Genomic DNA, 17,981 nt, shown 5'->3' on the forward strand with positions numbered 1-17,981 from the left:
TTTTTAGGATACTTTTTTTTTTTTTAATATTAGATTTGTTTTCCTCCTTTTTTATTTATTTTGGAACTATGGAACATTACAATACTTTGCATTGAAAGAATGCCTTCACTGTGTTTATGTATGTACTTTTTACACACTTTGTACACACACAATTAAAGGTTGATCAGATATACACTATATTGCCAAGCGTTTTGGGACACCCCTCCAGAGCATTGAGTTCAGGTGGTGTTTTTCAGGGGTTCAGCTTGGCCCCTTAGTTCCAGTGAAAGGAACTCGTACCAAGACGTTTTGGACAAATAGAGCAGAGACTGTGAGACCTTCTCGTCTAACATCAGTGCCTGACCTCACAAATGGGCTTCTAGAGTAATGGTCAGAAATTCCCATAAACACTCTCCTAAACCTCGTGGAAAGCCTTCCCAGAAGAGTTGAAGCTGTTATAGCTGCAAAGGTCTGGACAACTCCATATTACATTCATGTTCATGTAAAGGCAGACGTCCCAGTTTTGACCTGGCCCACAGTCTCCCCTCTAATTCATCCCAAAAGGTGTTCTATCAGGTTGAGGTCAGGACTCTGAAGTTCCTCCACACCAAACTCTCTCATCCATGTCTTTATGGACCTTGCTTTGTGCACTGGTGTGTGGTCATGCTGGAACAGGAAGGGGTCATCCCCAAACTGTTCCCACAAAGTTGGGAGCATGAAACTGTCCAAAATGTCTTGGTATGCCTTTCACTGGAACTAAAGGGGCTCGGACCAATTTGGAGAAGGTTTTCAATAAAAAAAAATATGAATTCATCATAATGCAATATTCATCAGTGCAGTAACCTGGACAGGTAAATTTGTAAGTAGTTATTTTACAATGTATTATATAAAAAAAAATACATTAATATCAACTTATTCATTTTCTTGGCAGAAGATTAAGTCTGCCCAATCAGAATCCAGCATTCAAGAGCGCTCAGTAAATCAGAGTATGTGATATAATATGCAGTATTTATTATTATCGTTATTATTAGGGAGTTTGCGTAAACGCACGTGCACGCGCGCGTCCGTGTGCGCGCTTCCTCCGTCGAGGAAGTAGACGAACGTCGGAGATTTGATTGACAGCCACGCGAGCCAATGACATCGCCAGGCTTCAGGTGACGCAAGACGGACCGTAGCGGCAGCTGAGCTGAGCACGGGCGTGGTTTACGGTCCTACAGGTTCGCGTTCACGCGCGGAAATTCGCGCAGCTCGAGGGAAGTGGAGCTCGCGCTCTCCCGGTTTGTCACCTGGCCGCTTCGGGAAGCGCAGAAATGTTGAGTTTGGGAAGCGGAGCGGCGAAAAGCGCCAAGCCGTCGTTTGTGTCTTATGTTACGCCCGAGGTAGGATTTGTGTTGTTTGTTTGTTTGTGTAATTCCACACAGGAATAAGTTAATAGTGTAATTAAAGAGCAGGTTTGTTGTGAGCTCGACACTGGGAGCGGTGTTACAGACACTTTTCACCCCGACACGGATCTACAGCTGTACATGGCTTTTGTCTTGTCATTTTTTACAACACCGAAATCATATTTATGATTTGAGTTTATTTACTGATTAAAAAAAAGTAATAGGGTTTCGGGTTTCAGATGGAATATCTGCCCCGAATTTATATTAAAAAGGCAAACAGTGTTATTGATGCATGTGACTACTGTACTAACATTTACTTCTGTGTGTGTGTGTGTGTGTGTGTGTGTGAGTGAGAGAGAGAGAGAGAGATTGTTTGTGTGTGTGTGTGTGAGTGAATGAGAGAGAGAGAGAGAGAGATTGTGTGTGTAATGCTTGTGTGTGAATATATTGTGTGTGTGTGTGTGAAAGAGAGAGAGAGAGAGAGAGAGAGAGAGAGTGTTTGTGTGTGTGTATGTGTGAATATCTGTTTTGTGTGTGTGTGTGTGTATGTGTGTGAAAAAAAGAGAGTGAGGGAGAGAGAGAGAGAGTTTGTGTGTGTGTGTATGTGTGAATATCTGTTTTGTGTGAGCGAGAGAGAGTGTGTGTGTGTGTGTGTGTGTGTGTGAGAGAGAGAGAGAGAGAGAGAGTGAGTATGTGTGTGTGTGTGAGAGAGAGAGAGAGAGAGAGAGAGAGTGAGTATGTGTGTGTGTGTGAGAGAGAGAGAGAGAGAGAGAGAGTGTGTGAGTGAGAGAGTGTGTGAGTGAGAGAGAGAGAGAATGTGTGTGTGCGTGAGAGAGTGAGTGAGTGAGAGAGAGAGAGTTTGTGTGCGTGCAATGCTTGTGTGTGTGTGTGTGTGTCCTGTGATCAGAGAGTGCTGGAATAAAGACTTTTCCCTTCATAATAACCGAGTGTTGAGAAGCAGAGCCGGATGAAGAGTAGCTGAGTCTGCAGGATGCTGATATATATTACTTTATGACTTGTCATTTCCTCATAAAAAAAATAGTCCAGCTGATTTGCTTTTCCTCCAGGACATCTTAGGTTATGATGATAGATGGATAGATAAATAGGCAGATGAATAGATAGATAGATAGATAGATAGATGTCAGATAGATGGATGGATGGATATAAAATACATTTTAATTTATTTTCTTTTTCCAACAAAAGATATTAGCACTCATCAGTAACACTGCCCTAAGATGTATTTTGTATTCAACTGGAAGCAACTTTAAAGAGCCGAGAGGTCGGCCATTTTCCTCAGAGAAATCTTTTATACTGGATTCATTTGTTACACAGCCAAGGATGATAGGTAGATATTAGGAATAGATAGATACCTAAGAATATTAGGTAGATATTAGGTAGTAATAAGTAGATATTAGGTCCTCGATTTGTTTTCCGTCTATATTATGCTTAGATTTAATTTTTGGTGCTATCATTCATTCAGACGGTTTCGGCTGAAGAACACATTCTGTAATCCTTCAGTGTTTTTGTTATGAGCTGCAGTAATGAATGGAAACGCCTCTGATTGTCATGCTTGTATGATGTGCATGACAGTGTGTGTGTGTGTATCATGTGCTATTTGTATTTCTTAGTAAATAATGGATCGATCTTGACTCCTTCTACAGGAAATCAAATCTGAGAAAGAGCCACAAAAGAAAGAGAGGCATCCCGACCTGCTCCCAGGTGAACACCTACATTTTTTTGCTCCTCATCAGGAGTTTTTCTAACTAAATGCAGATTAGCAGCTCCTCTAAGACTGCACATGGTCCCGTTACCAATATCTCCCGAATGTCTCCCTTTCCAGTTGTTTTATGTGTTGTCTCTCAATGTCTTGACCCTCAGGGGAAGTTGTGTTCTGCAGTGCGAACCCCGTCCTCAAACACTTGCAGGATGAAGCCTCTCAGCGGGGAATCTTCGGCACGCTCCTCTGCACTAATTTTCGTGTCTCTTTTATCAGTGACGAGACATCGGTGGAGGAGACGGTAAGGAAGCAGGACAGAGCGAACGTGAATTAGTGTTTATTGTATGCTGAAGTACAACTTAAAGAGGCGTCTCAACAGGAGTAAGGTGCTATTTGTCATAGTGGTGGATGTGGTTGGTGATGCTGTTGATGATGCTGTTGTTGATGATGGTGTTGATGATGCTGTTGTTGTTGATGCTGTTGATTGTTGTGGTGTTGTTGATGATGTTGATGGTGGTGGTGGTGTTGATGATGCTGTTGTTGTTGTTGGTTGTTGTGCTGACGCAGTTATTGATGATGGTGTTGATGGTGATGGTGCTGTTTTTGCTAGTAGTGGTGGTGTTGATGCTGTGTGGTGTTGATAATGGTGTCGATTGTGGTGTTGATGCTGTGTGGTGTTGATGGTGGTGCTGATGCTGGTGGTGGTGTTGATGCTGTTGGCAGTCTTGAAGATGCTGGTGGTGGTGTTGATGCTGTTGGTCGTCTTGAAGATGCTGGTGGTGGTGTTGATGCTGTTGGTCGTCTTGAAGATGCTGGTGGTGGTGTTGATGCTGTTGGTCGTCTTGAAGATGCTGGTGGTGGTGTTGATGCTGTTGGTCGTCTTGAAGATGCTGGTGGTGGTGTTGATGCTGTTGGTGGTCTTGAAGATGCTGGTGGTGGTGTTGATTCTGTTGGTCGTCTTGAAGATGCTGGTGGTGGTGTTGATGCTGTTGGTCGTCTTGAAGATGCTGGTGGTGGTGTTGATGCTGTTGGTGTTGATGCTTTTGGTGGTCTTGAAGATGCTGGTGGTGGTGTTGATGCTGTTGGTCGTCTTGAAGATGCTGGTGGTGGTGTTGATGCTGTTGGTCGTCTTGAAGATGCTGGTGGTGGTGTTGATGCTGTTGGTCGTCTTGAAGATGCTGGTGGTGGTGTTGATGCTGTTGGTCGTCTTGAAGATGCTGGTGGTGGTGTTGATGCTGTTGGTCGTCTTGAAGATGCTGGTGGTGGTGTTGATGCTGTTGGTCGTCTTGAAGATGCTGGTGGTGGTGTTGATGCTGTTGGTCGTCTTGAAGATGCTGGTGGTGGTGTTGATGCTGTTGGTCGTCTTGAAGATGCTGGTGGTGGTGTTGATGCTGTTGGTCGTCTTGAAGATGCTGGTGGTGGTGTTGATGCTGTTGGTCGTCTTGAAGATGCTGGTGGTGGTGTTGATGCTGTTGGTGTTGATGCTTTTGGTGGTCTTGAAGATGCTGGTGGTGGTGTTGATTCTGTTGGTCGTCTTGAAGATGCTGGTGGTGGTGTTGATGCTGTTGGTCGTCTCGAAGATGCTGGTGGTGGTGTTGATGCTGTTGGTCGTCTCGAAGATGCTGGTGGTGGTGTTGATGCTGTTGGTCGTCTCGAAGATGCTGGTGGTGGTGTTGATGCTGTTGGTCGTCTCGAAGATGCTGGTGGTGGTGTTGATGCTGTTGGTCGTCTCGAAGATGCTGGTGGTGGTGTTGATGCTGTTGGTCGTCTCGAAGATGCTGGTGGTGGTGTTGATGCTGTTGGTCGTCTCGAAGATGCTGGTGGTGGTGTTGATGCTGTTGGTCGTCTCGAAGATGCTGGTGGTGGTGTTGATGCTGTTGGTCGTCTCGAAGATGCTGGTGGTGGTGTTGATGCTGTTGGTCGTCTCGAAGATGCTGGTAGTGGTGTTGATGTTGATGATGCTGTTGGTGGTCTTGATGATGCTGTTGGTCATCTTGAAGATGCTGTTGGTGGTGTTAATGATGGTGTTGATTTGTGGTTGTGTTGATACTGTTGATGCCGATGATACTGTGTGGTATTGATTGTGCTGATGATGGTGGTGTTTATGTTTTTGCTGGTGTTGCTAGTGTTGGTGTTGGTCTTGATATTGATGGTGGTGGTGACATTAATGTTTGTGGTAATGCCAGCAGTGGAACAATATAATATAATATAATATAATATCTCATTATCATGTGTAGTCCTTCTAGTTTTATATCCAGTAAGGATTGTATTTGAGCGTTCTGCTGTTTTATTATGCCAGGGTTGTTCTTCAAAATGTCCTTCCACTGAGAAATCTCGCTGTAGAGTTTATTCCATCAGAGCTGCTGCTGTGTGTCCTGATGTACTGATGCTTAAATCTTAATTTTGGCCTGAGTGCTACTGTAATATTGGAAATACATATTGCATAAAATTTGGAGATTTGTTTTTAGATTCCAGTAGGCACCAGTTTCAACTTTGAGCATTAAGCTTTCAGTTCATTTCAACAGACGTCTGGTTCCTAGACCAATTCATATCTGTGTTCCACTGAACTATCAGAGTCCTGAATTTCCCGACAACTGAATTTTAAAATGTAATCGTTTACTAAAATTGTACAATATAAAGCCGGATAAATGATTAATGTTCTATAAAGCTTATATTACACATATAACCCAGTTATAGAGGACACACTCTAGATATTATATTATTATTATAGATATGCTGACATTCAGGTGAACCTTCTCTCATGTGATTTTAAGAAATATTGCTGTGCAACGTTCACATTTATCTAACCAAGTGTTTTCATAAACAAAATGAGTGCCAAAGAGGAACTATGTCAGGTGACTACTTTTACTTCAAGTGCCATTACAGGAACTTGAGTGTATGATTCATTGCCAGAGTAAAACTGTGGTTGGAAATACAGACACCATTAAAGCAGTCTTGCCAAATATAAACATATCAACAGTACCACAAAGGCTATATGCATGTCCCTATTTAGAGACCGATATCTGTTTGAGACACGTCTCACAACCAGCATGCATTTGTACTCAGTATAATCGGTCATGTGACCTGTGTGTGAGAGACTATTGAGAGGTTTCGCTGGGTTAAGTTTAGTGTGATCTGATACTTGGCGCAAAAGTAGGAAGTTCAGTCCTAATAGAGTCATGTAGGTTTGCGTTCACAAACGGCCATGTGGTGTGAAAATAAACCCATCTACTCAGCCAGGCAGCAGGAAATGTCCACCCAGTTGGAAGACAGATTGATAGAAAACACTGTGCTGTTGTTCCATTTGTACAACCCTGCCTGGCGGCATTAACCTTTTTGTGTATCTGTGGATTTGTTTGCTGAGTTTGTGTCCGCATGTTTGAAAAAAGCAGCTTGTGTTTCATGTTAAAGGAAAAACTCCACCCTGAAACACTAATAATGTTTATACTGGAACCTCTATTATTTTTATTCCTGTCAGATGTTCGCTTGCACGGTTAGAGTGATGTAGAAATGTCCCAGATCTTAAAACGATAACAGTTTGGCTTTGCAGTTTGGTCCTAAACATGATAATAGCAAGAGATCGTAAGGTGTGACGTCATCATTTGCGAGAAATCCAGTGGTGTGGAAATAGCAAACTCTGTGTCCCAGAATACAATGCTGCCATACGAGACAGAGTCACGGCACAGTCATATAGGGATGACATACAAACGTGGAGTGTACGGAAGGGGAGGTTGGATTTAATGATTCTAGATTAAACCTCAATCAGTTGCTTTAGGAAGAGATAATCTCACTGGTGCCAGGTAGTGAAACATGGATAACTGTTAACCAATAGACCAACATGCAGAACTTTAAGAAATGAACTCATTAAACAAATTCAATCTTGGGCCCCACTAAAGATCACATGTTTATTTATTTAAGTCTTTGGAATACGACTGTGCTTCTTTTCTTTTTTTCTTTTTTTTACAGACTCAACACTTCAGGAATAAGCTCTATGGGGAAAATGACATTCCTCTAATGTGTATGGACCATGTGTTCGGAGGTAGTTAAACAAATAATATATATATTTTCTTTACTTTATTATCTCAGAAGCTCACACATCACATTTTGGTCAATTTCATGCTCCCAACGTTGTGGGAACAGTTTGGGGATGACCCCTTCCTGTTCCAACATGACTGCACACCAGTGCACAAAGCAAGGTCCATAAAGACATGGATGAGTGAGTTTGGTGTGGAGGAACTTCACAGAGATCTGACCTCAACCTGATAGAACACCTTTGGGATGAATTAGAGCGGAGACTGCGAGCCAGACCTTTTCGTCCAACATCAGTTCCTGACCTCACAAATACACTTCTAAAGGAATGATCAAGAATTCCCATAAACACTCTCCTAAACCTCGTGGAAAGCCTTCCCAGAAGAGTTGAAGCTGTTATAGCTGCAAAGGGCAGGACAACTCCATATTACATTCATGTGCATGTAAAGGCAGACGTCCCAGTTTTGGTCTGACTCGCAGTCTCCACTCTAATTCTTCCCAAAGGTGTGTTCTATCAGGTTGAGAACCTTGCTTTGTACAGTCATGTTGGAACAGGAAGGGGTCATCCCCAAACTGTTCCCACAAAGTTGGGAGCATGAAATTGTCCAAAATGTCTTGGTATGCTGAAGTATTAAGAGTTCCTTTCACTGGAACTAAGGGGTCAAGCCCAACCCCTGAATTCAATGAATGAATTCATGAACTGTATTCAATTCAAACTTTTGGCAATATAGCATGAGTGTGTGTGTACATACATATATATATATATATATATATATATATATATATATATATATATATATATATATATATATATATATATATATATATATATATATATATATATATATATATATATATATATATATATATACACACACACACACACACACATACACACACAATATACACATTAGTATTTTTATTTTCTTTCATTCTTAAGAGCTAACAGCGTATTCCTCATCTGTTCCACAGTTTATGATGAGAAGAAAAAGTTGATAACCGGAGGCATTCCGGGAAATAAATATCCGTCAAAAATTGTCATTCACTGTAAAGACCTGCGTGTCTTCCAGTTCTGCTTAACCTATACCAAAGAAGAGGATGCCAAAAAGGTAATTAGATCTGATCATACAATAAATTTTTTTACACAAATTCAGACTAATGAGTGTGCCTTTTCTTATTTTTGCATTAGATATTTCGGGGTATTGTTCAACACTGCCTGGAGCCAAAGTCTCTGAAATGTGTCTTTGCTTTTTCTTACGCTCATGCGAAACGTCCAGGTATCAAATTTCATCTTAATTCACGCGAATGGTATTAATTTAATTTCTATATGAATTTAAACACCAACTTTCTATACATTTTAATCATTTTATATGCATACACTGATTATATTCTTTTAGACATGTACTTCATGCCTTTACTAGCAATCATTTTTAAGCAATAACATCAATTATTTAAAACGTTCATCATTTTGCATATTTGGATTTTGTCCCTCAGTGTTATATGAAAATAAGGAGCTCCAAAACTTTGATGCTTTCATGCAGCTGTCACGTCTGACACGCCTATAACTGTGATGTAGTCATGTAGCCTCCTAACAACTGTCGGAACAGCTGTCTGATTTCCACGCCTTTGCTAAGAACGTCTGGTCGAGATATTTAAAATAGAACATCAGTAAGAAATAGAGGGAGGTGTAATACTCGAGTTCTCTCAAAATGTAGCTAAAGCATCTAGTCTTTACGTATAAAACTTATGCTTAGTGACTGGACGCTTAGTGGGCGGTGGTGGCTCAAGTGGTTAAGGCTCTGGGTCGTTGACCAGGGTTCAAGCCCCAGCACCGCCACTGTAGGGCCCTTGAGCAAACCTTCTCTGCGCCAGGGGTGCTGTATCATGGCTGACCCTGCGCTCTGACCCCAACCTCCAAGGATGGGATATGCGAAGAAAGAATTTCACTGTGCTGTAATGTATATATGATGAATAAAGGCTGTTTCTATTTTTCTTTCGTTCGGATATGTCCTTTCTGGCTTTTTTTTTTTTTTTAGAATTTCATACAGCCCCGAAGACGGTTATGTTCGATTCACAAGATGACTGGGTGCAAGAAATGAAAAGGACCAAAGGAAACTGTAGAGTCGTCACTAAGAACGAGAACTTTGAACTTTCCACAAAGTAAGTGCTAGCTTTACGAATTGTCACCATTTGTCCGTATTACACTGAACTCACTGGAATTCATTAAGATGTGCTTGATTTGATTCATGATTTATGTGTTATTAGTTTATGTTCACGACCTGTCCAGGGTGTTCCCCTGCCTTTCATCCAATGTGTGCTGGGATAGGCTCCAGCAGATCCCCGTGACCCTAATTAGGAATTAAGCGGGTATAGAAGATGGATGGATGGATAGTTTATGTTTACATTATGTTCACATTTCCTTGTAGATTACCAAAGTACTTCATCATTCCAGCAGCTGTCACTGATGAGGATTTAGAGAAATTCCCAGGAAGCGGGTTGCCAGTAAGTGTTTTCACGGTTTTATATATATATATATATATATATATATATATATATATATATATATATATATATATATATATATTTTATCGGTGTAAGATGTGAAGTGTGGTCTAGACGCATCTCCGGCAAATGAGCAGATTACCACTTGAAATGTAACAGCGTGTGAAAAGGTAGTTGAGCAACTCAGTTTTTTTTTTAAACAGGAACCATTGTGACTACTTTGTTGTGGTTTGGTGTAGCCAATCACTACAGTTATTATGCTGAAGATAGCTCAGTAAAAAAAAAAAAGGAGGAAGAGGTTTCAAGACCTCTCTGGTCTGATTAGTGAACCGATGAAGAAAGATTATCACGCAGTCTGTTTTTGTCTTTCGGAGAGAGAAGTATGCGTTTGTTCTATGCTTTAGCCTCACGAAACTCATCTGTTTAGTGTTTGTGGCTTTAGTAAAAAAAAAATTGTGTTAAACAATACCAGCGTGAAATTAAAAAAAAAAAAAACACTTCAAATAGATGTGTTAATCGACATGTGATGTGGAACTCATAATCATAAATTCTCAGTAAGTAAGTGACAGCTGGAGATATTTCAATAAGACCTCCTTATTGAATCTTTGTAGTACAGCATTCATGAGAAATTCTGTTTTCCATTATCTTTGTATGTTTAAAAACATAAACAGATGCATTATACTGTCATCGCATTTGTCTTTTTCCACAACATTGGAAGCACACAGTTGTATAGAATGTCTTTTGTATGCTCCTGTACTGGAACGAAGAGACCCCACTAATCCCTTCCAGCATGATGATGTCCCCTGTGCACAAAGCAAGGTCCATGAAGACACGGTTAATGACCAAGCCTTCTCGACTGACATCAGTGCCGGACCTCACTAATGAGCAAATTCCTACAGCCATTATATTACTTTTATCCTTGATATTCTTTTTATTTTAGATTCTTCTTCTAGTCCATTTCTTATATTTTATATTCTAGTCGTAAGTTTTTCATTTAAATGATTACTAATATATTTTATATTCTAGTCTCACGGAGAGGTGAAGTGAATAACACCGATTATCTCCTCATCATGGCACCTGTTAGTGGGTGGGATATATTAGGCAGCAAGTGAACATTTTGTCCTCAAAGTTGATGTTAGAAGCAGGAAAAATGGACAAGCGTAAGGATTTGAGCGAGTTTGATGAAGGGCCAGATTGTGATGGCTAGACGACTGGATCAGAGCATCTCCAAAACTGCAGCTCTTGTGGGGTGTTCCCGGTCTGCAGTGGTCAGTATCTATCAAAAGTGGTCCAAGGAAGGAACAGTGGTGAACCGGCGACAGGGTCATGGGCAGCCAAGGCCGGGAGCGAAGGCTGGACCATGTAATCCGATCCAACAGACGAGCTACTGTTGCTCAAATTGGTGCAGAAGTTAATGCTGGTTCTGATAGAAAGGTGTCAGAATACACAGTGCATGATGGGTCAGGGCTGTTTTGGCAGCAAAAGGAGGACCAACATATTAATATTAGGCATAATGTTATGCCTGCTCAGTGTATATGCATGTAAAGTTTTTAACCAGTGTAAAAGACTGTCTTTCATGTATATTTTATAGAAATATCTGTTTTGTTTTCAAGATTTGGTGCTGGTCCCACCATAGTGGCTGTGCTTTATTTAAATCCTCCTCTCTGCCCACAAGTCAGGAAGATGGGGTTTTACAGGCCTACATGGAGAGGTACATCTGATTAAACTCCATATACAGTGTTTAATTGTTCCTTCCTTACATTTTTGCACCATTTTCAGTTAAAATGCGTGTTCTCACTTGTTGTATTTCAGTTTAAAAAGTCACAGCTTATTATTAGGTGTTTTAACTACAGCTATCTCCAAAATGCTATACATGCACAAAAAGACTTATTTTAAGTATTATTTTATCTTCACTTTGTTGCAGAATGCTTCAGGCTGTGGCTCAGAACCACCTTTATTCTGTTAAAACGGAGGATCTGTCAGAAACACTCCCCACCATTCAGGACATTCAGCAGTCTTACTCCAAGTTCAAGCAATATTTTCTCATTGGTGAGTCTTTAACCTCATTAAAGCCACTTCCTACTTCTAAGAAAACACCTGATTGTTCGTAGCAGATCTGCATGTACATCTCTGATTTTAATCTGTTTCCTTTCACAGATAATTCAACAGATTTCTGGGTGTCAGATGTCAAGTGGTTCTCCTCTCTTGAAAGCTCAGGCTGGCTAGACATTATAAGGTATTGGTTATTTTGCCTTAAAGCAAACACAAGTGTGTGTGTGTGTGTATATATAAAGCAGAAATGATAACTGAAGAAATCCCCATGCGGGTTTTATTTGCAGACAATGTCTCCATAAAGCAGTGGAAGTGGTAGAGTGCCTTGAAAAGGAAAATACCAATGTCCTAATAATGGGTAGGTAGTATACGGATATTTCATTTTCAACCCCAATACCGATTCTGAGCTGTCGGATATATGTTGAAACTTCTTTTTGTGCTCCAGAGGAGGAAGGTACAGATCTGTGCTGCGTTATTTCCAGCCTGGTTCAGATCATGCTGGATCCTCACTACAGGACACTGACGGGATTTCAGGGCCTGGTGCAGAAAGAGTGGGTGGCTGGCTGCCATGCTTTCCTCGATCGATGTAATCACCTCCATCAAAAGGACAAGGAGGTGATTTAGTCTTGCTAAGTACAATTAAAGGGATTTAATAAGAAAATGGAGTAACGTGAGATGCTTGCAGTAGCAGCAGCAGAGTCCACTGTAAGGCCAGTATTAATGAAGCTGTCTCTGTAGCTATGGATGCCAGCTCTTTACACATGTGCAGTCAACAATGTGCACATGCTTCAGTGCCCTTCGTGCAGCGATTAGAGACCAAATATTGCTGACCAGCATGGTGACTCATTTGTCACCTTGGAGCAACCCTGTTCATGCTGCAGACCCAGTGGTTTATTTACTGTATTAGTTAACTGATAGTGCATTGTCATGGTGGTGACATAAGTTGTGTATCTACAATGTCAGTTTTAGTTTGTAGACGATTGGTTTAGTACGAAGAACATATTTTAGATAAATTCATACATTTATAGGGGACTTACGTTAGGAAATAGCCTTTATTTGTCACATTACAGCACAGTGAAATTCTTTCTTTGCATATCTTATCCTTGGAGGTTGGGGACAGAGCACAGGGTCAGCCATGATACAGCGCCCCCTAAAGGCCTCGCTCAAAGGGGGTTTGCTGGGCCCGATCTTCCGGTCAACGACCCAGAGCCTTAACCACTTGAGCCACCACTCTAACACTAAAGTTTATCATAATTTCTCTAACACTGAAATCCATTTCAGACACAGGTTCTAATACTACAATATGCGCATTATGTAATCATCAGTAGTGATTTTTAAGGAATTCGCACTTTGTTGTACCTGTGTCCATGTTGGCTTTTCCTCCAGTTTCTCTCATTTCCTCCCACATACCAGTAGAATTAGTAAATTGGCTACACTAATATGCCCCTAGGTGTGAAGGAGTGTGTGAGGGTGTATCCAAGCCGCCTCACCCAGTGTTCCAAGAATACACTCTGACCCTAACCAGTATAAAGTGTTACCTAAAGTATAATGATTTTAATAGCTAAATGTTAGTCATGCTTTTTTTCCATGCTGTCTTTTCAAATATAGCTTCAGAGAATTAGGAGATCAGTTTAGTATTAAAGTATTCTGTTGTATTCATTCCTTTTCTACCATGGAACAATGTTTTCATCACAGTGTCTGCATCGTATTTATAGCGAATTACTACCAGTTTTTTCCAAAAAAAAAAAATCTAAAAATTTCCACCCTTATTAAATGTGAGGTATTTAAGGTTTCTTGCACGTTTATTTTTCCACAGAGTCAATCCCCAGTCTTCCTGCTCTTCCTGGAGTGTGTGTGGCAGCTGCTTCAACAGCACAGCGCAGCCTTCCAGTTTTCGGAGACCTACTTGACCGTTTTGTCCGACAGCGTCTACGTGCCAGTTTTCAGCACTTTCCTCTTTAACTCTGCCTATCAGAGAGAAAGTACAATGAAGGTATAGAACTAGTGTATATAATGTGTACTGACAGTGTTGCTGAACTTACCTTTCAGCTGACTTTTGCCCGAAGGTTTAGTTCAGCACTCGATCGGCTTTGGAATTTGAATAGCTCGGCAATTTTCAAGGATATCCTTGCTTACAAACCAGTTGTTTGGCATTCCTCTGTGATGCAGCGTATCAGAAACTTACTTTGTGAGCTGAGCAGACACCAATTAAGCTCCTGATAATGTTGTACCGCAGTAAGGTAGCTCATGCTGCATTCGCAGTGCCATATCATCAGGCCAAAAAGCAAACACTTCTGTCCTTGTAATGTTGTTTGTTCGTGTGTGTGTGTGCGCACATCCATTACTTTCAAACAGACACACCTCCCGCTCACTACTGCTGCTTGATTTTTTTTGGCAGGCCGAGTCGCAGTACTCACAAAGAGGCCCATTGACCTGCCCTGCAGTGTGGGACTGGTCGGTGCAGTTTGACTGCAAGGCCCAGCAGCTCTTCCTTAACCCTTTGTATAGCGAGAAGCTCAAGCAAGAGAAAGTCTTGCGCAAATGTCCTCGGGGAAAGGTGAACAGTGCTTTTCTTTCAAAATCTCTCTATATATATCTATATACATATACATATATACACACACATCACTATATCTGTTGATATATCTTCTAATTTACAAACAACAATCAGCCTGTCACATTATAAAATAACTATAGTGGCAAAATCTGTGTTCATAAAAGATTTGTATATATTCAAATGAACGAAGGTGGTGTGTTTAGACACGATTTGATTTTATGCAAAAGTACTAACAAAAGCTATGCTAAGCGCTCTAACAACCTTTTTTCTTTTTCAAATATATATATATAATATATTTTATATGAATTTCATATTAAGGATTTTCTAATTTCATTTACTTTGAGCACTTTTAAGATTTTGGATGAATATTCATGTATTATATCTGCTGTAGAATTTCTCTACACTTTTTCATGCCTAGTTATTATTAAGTGTAAATGATATGACATCATGATTGAAAAATGTTACTCAGCAGCACCAACGGCAGTTGTCGTTGCCCAGCTCTGCATTTAAAACACCTCTCAAGAAGGGTTTCTTCAAAGATGAAGCAGACAGCCTGAAGAAGCTGCTTCGTGTAAAGCGCCTCAGCCGCTGGATGGTGTCCCCCGAGAGCACGGTGCCAGGGAGCACTAACGAGTTCTACGAGGCTTGGCAGCGTCGCCCGGCAGATCCACACGGCCTCCTGCTGCCGTGTCTATCTGGACCAGCTATGCGTCTGTGGATGCAGCGGTGCCTCCGCTGGATCCCTGACAGCCAGATTGTGGGTGGAGGCTCGGTGGCTGTCACGAGCAAGATTACTGAGCTGCTGGCTCAAGTGCAGGAGCTCCAGAGTGAGCTAGAATGCAAGGGGTGTTGGGATACAAGGTCTGAAAGCCACCGCCTGCAGCCAGGGCCAGTGGCGTTCACACGGTCCTCCGTGCGCCTGTCGTCCTCGTTCCCCTTTGCTTCCGGTCGGAGCTGGTGCGCCAAGCCTGCCATTCCCACAAGCCTTCTGCATAGTCTAATGGTGAGCGATAAGCTAGCGAGCCAAGATGACGAAAGCAGTGAAGTCATAAGCTATGTTTAGGAGCAGGAGAGTGATGTCATTCACTGCTATGGAGTGAATTTACATGTGTATTCAAGGTGTGTCTGTGTATGTACATGTGTATGTATGCATGTATACAGACCCGGTCAAATGATTTAAAACACCTTATTAAATGAATCCTGAAGCTGTCATCAAGGCAAGAATTATGAATCTGAAAAAGGAAAAATAAGGTTTAATTCAGTAGTATATTGAGACAATGAGATTCAATCATCAACCTGGATATGAATGAATTTTTTAATGGAAATTATCCTAAGAGTATTTAAACAAGAAATATGTTCAGAAAAATCCAGTTCAGGGGAAAGATCTTGTGAGTTTGTGTACATTTACATATTAGAAGACTCTCTTATGTAAAACTTTGATTGGCTTTAAATTGTATAATTGGAGATGAGTATGTTTAAGGCATTCTTATATATGGATTTCACTGTCAAGTTTAAGTCACTTATTTATTTATTTTTACACACACACACACACACACACATATAATGACTTGAAAGAATTAGAACCAAAGATAAAAGACATGTCTTCCTGTAAACTGAGGAAAGGCTAGTGTGTTTATTATGGCTTATGCAATTTCTGGGTGTCACTAAAGACAAATCCGCTGTGGCAGTAATGTGCTTTGTAATTTATAGTCTGCAGTTGATCAACACACACACACACACGAGTATGAAGAACATCTGTGTTACTGAAACATTTGTAAACCGCTTGGTGTGTCCTGAGATGATATTCACTCACAACATTAATCAGATCATTGTTTAAATTGTAAGAGCAGGGTCCAGACTGAAGAAGATAAAATTTAAAGAAGGTTTGATGATCACTTTTGGGTCACTGCCAGAAAATATCTCAAAATCTCTCTCTCTCTCTCTCATCTCTCTCTCTCTCCCTGTCTCCCTCTCCTTCTGTCTCTCTCTCTCTCCCTGTCTCCCTCTCCTTCTCTCTCTCTCTGTCTCTCTCTCACTCACTCTCTCTCTCTCCCTCCCTGTCTCCCTCTCCTTCTCTCTCTCTCTCTCTCTCTCTCTCTCTCTCACTCACTCACTCACTCACTCTCCTTGTCTCCCTCTCCTTCTCTCTCTCTCTCTCTCTGTCTCCCTCTCCTTCTCCCCCCCCCTAATATATATATTATATTGCCTATATGTCTATTATTAGCAGGGAAATTTATAAACCCTTACAGTGTAAATAGGCATGGTCAAACCATAGACTCGTATCTGTGCCTTGATTGATTTGAAGATGAGATGAGACCAATAAGGTCTTAAGTTTGGTTTAAAAGCAGCAGATCTTTTGTGTAGTGTAAATTACTCAAATTGATCTGAGTGATAGAACAGGGATCTGTAGGTGGACCCTACTGTATCAGAACTCCTGACTTGAGCCATAAGAACTAAACCTTTAAAGAAGCGTATATGCAAGTTCTATATCAGGAATGCAGTTTATTTTGTACATGTTGCTTAGGCATTTATTTACCAGGTTGCACAGTCCACTATGGATTGGATTAGTGGTTTCTAACCCCAAAGACATGTAGTTTTGGCTTGTTACTGATGTGGATTTTCACCAAATCCTTAATAAATGAGTAGCACTTTTCTAGTATGACTGTACATGTCCAAAAACAATTTGGTGCATAGTGAACATTTCAGTTTTCACCTGATTAATATGTCTAGTATTACAGTGGAGTTTGAGGAAATTCAGAGGAACTTGATCAAGTTCTAGACAACTAATCCAAGTAAGAAAGAAAAGATTTTATTATATGTATTATTACACTCAAGATCCTGTTAATGTTACCTTTGTATGTTGCCTGTTTATAGTATATAATGCATATCATTTTGCTCAGCCTTATGGTGCATACCTCACTTGGTCTTGTGCCTTAACTACTGAATGCAGTTTTGATGGTTTAATGAAAGACTTTTTTTTAATAGTAGCTAATGTGCACAGATTAAATCCAAATCGATAAAAAATCTTGCAAATATGCCAAAAATATGCCTTCTTTATTATTATTATTATTATTATTATTATTATTATTTAATTGTCTAACTGTGGATTTATTTTAAATAAAATATCCTTAGCATTTATTTTAAAAAAAATAAAATAAAAAAGTGTCTGTTTTGGTGCCATCTGCTGGTTTACAGACTCTATTAAACACAGGGACCCAATCAAGAAGGAATTAAAAATTATTTTAAATAAAGAAAAGAAAAATACAGAAATTCCCTATAAGCATGTATAATTTTTTATTTTTTATTTTTTTAACCTTTGACGTCTTTCTTAGAATATTCAGTGCAGCAAAAGAATATGCCTTTGGTTATTATTGTATGGATAATGTGTTTTTCATAAATCACATACAAGGTGCCTAATGTATATTTTATTATTTCTACTGCCTTTTAAAACGATTTATTAATTAGAATCAAGTGCTTTTATAAGGAACCTGTTTGGTTTTTTGTTTTTGCTGTTTTTCGAACCGAATTGCACTACTGCCTGTTTGTTGCTTGGACACTGTTACATAAAGCTAATCATCTTGGGTGTGAGTTTGTTTACTGTGTTTCTGAACATGTGAAGTCTGTTCTGTATTAACTTCAGATTACTGTATATGGCTTTTTGTCTTCACATAAATAACCATCCAATACACTTTATTATGCATTACTGTGAGTGGAGGTTATTCCTTGTTGAGGTTATGGTGTAAAGGCATGTATAATCCATCAA

The 17,981-nt window shown here is 40.3% G+C and overlaps 1 protein-coding gene across 2 annotated transcripts; it reads left to right on the forward strand.

Moving 5' to 3' along the window:
• The first annotated feature begins 1,150 nt into the window (after positions 1-1,150).
• Positions 1,151-17,040, forward strand: mtmr12 (myotubularin related protein 12). Of its 2 annotated transcripts, none has more exons than XM_058374925.1 (16): positions 1,151-1,358; positions 3,023-3,080; positions 3,240-3,379; positions 7,045-7,117; positions 8,080-8,216; positions 8,297-8,384; positions 9,144-9,267; positions 9,534-9,609; positions 11,223-11,320; positions 11,534-11,658; positions 11,767-11,845; positions 11,949-12,019; positions 12,107-12,276; positions 13,478-13,654; positions 14,060-14,218; positions 14,688-17,040. In XM_058374925.1, the coding sequence occupies exons 1-16, from the start codon at positions 1,290-1,292 to the stop codon at positions 15,279-15,281; spliced, it is 2,238 nt and encodes a 745-aa protein (XP_058230908.1). In that variant the 5' UTR covers positions 1,151-1,289; the 3' UTR covers positions 15,282-17,040. The 2 variants fall into 2 exon arrangements, with proteins under 2 accessions (XP_058230908.1, XP_058230909.1); XM_058374926.1 differs by having other exon boundaries at positions 1,153-1,358; positions 14,691-17,040.
• The last annotated feature ends 941 nt before the right edge of the window (positions 17,041-17,981 follow it).

The sequence above is a fragment of the Hemibagrus wyckioides genome, linkage group LG22, assembly GCF_019097595.1.
Source record: "Hemibagrus wyckioides isolate EC202008001 linkage group LG22, SWU_Hwy_1.0, whole genome shotgun sequence".
In the NCBI taxonomy this organism is placed as follows: domain Eukaryota; kingdom Metazoa; phylum Chordata; class Actinopteri; order Siluriformes; family Bagridae; genus Hemibagrus; species Hemibagrus wyckioides.

Coding starts and splice junctions, on each gene's coding strand:
- mtmr12 (XM_058374925.1), top strand. CDS start 1,290: ATGTTGAGTTTGGGAAGCGGAGCGGCGAAAAGCGCCAAGCCGTCGTTT. Junction 9,610..11,222: donor TCCCAGGAAGCGGGTTGCCA/GTAAGTGTTTTC, acceptor TTTGTTTTCAAG/ATTTGGTGCTGGTCCCACCA. Junction 13,655..14,059: donor AGAGAGAAAGTACAATGAAG/GTATAGAACTAG, acceptor TTTTTTTGGCAG/GCCGAGTCGCAGTACTCACA.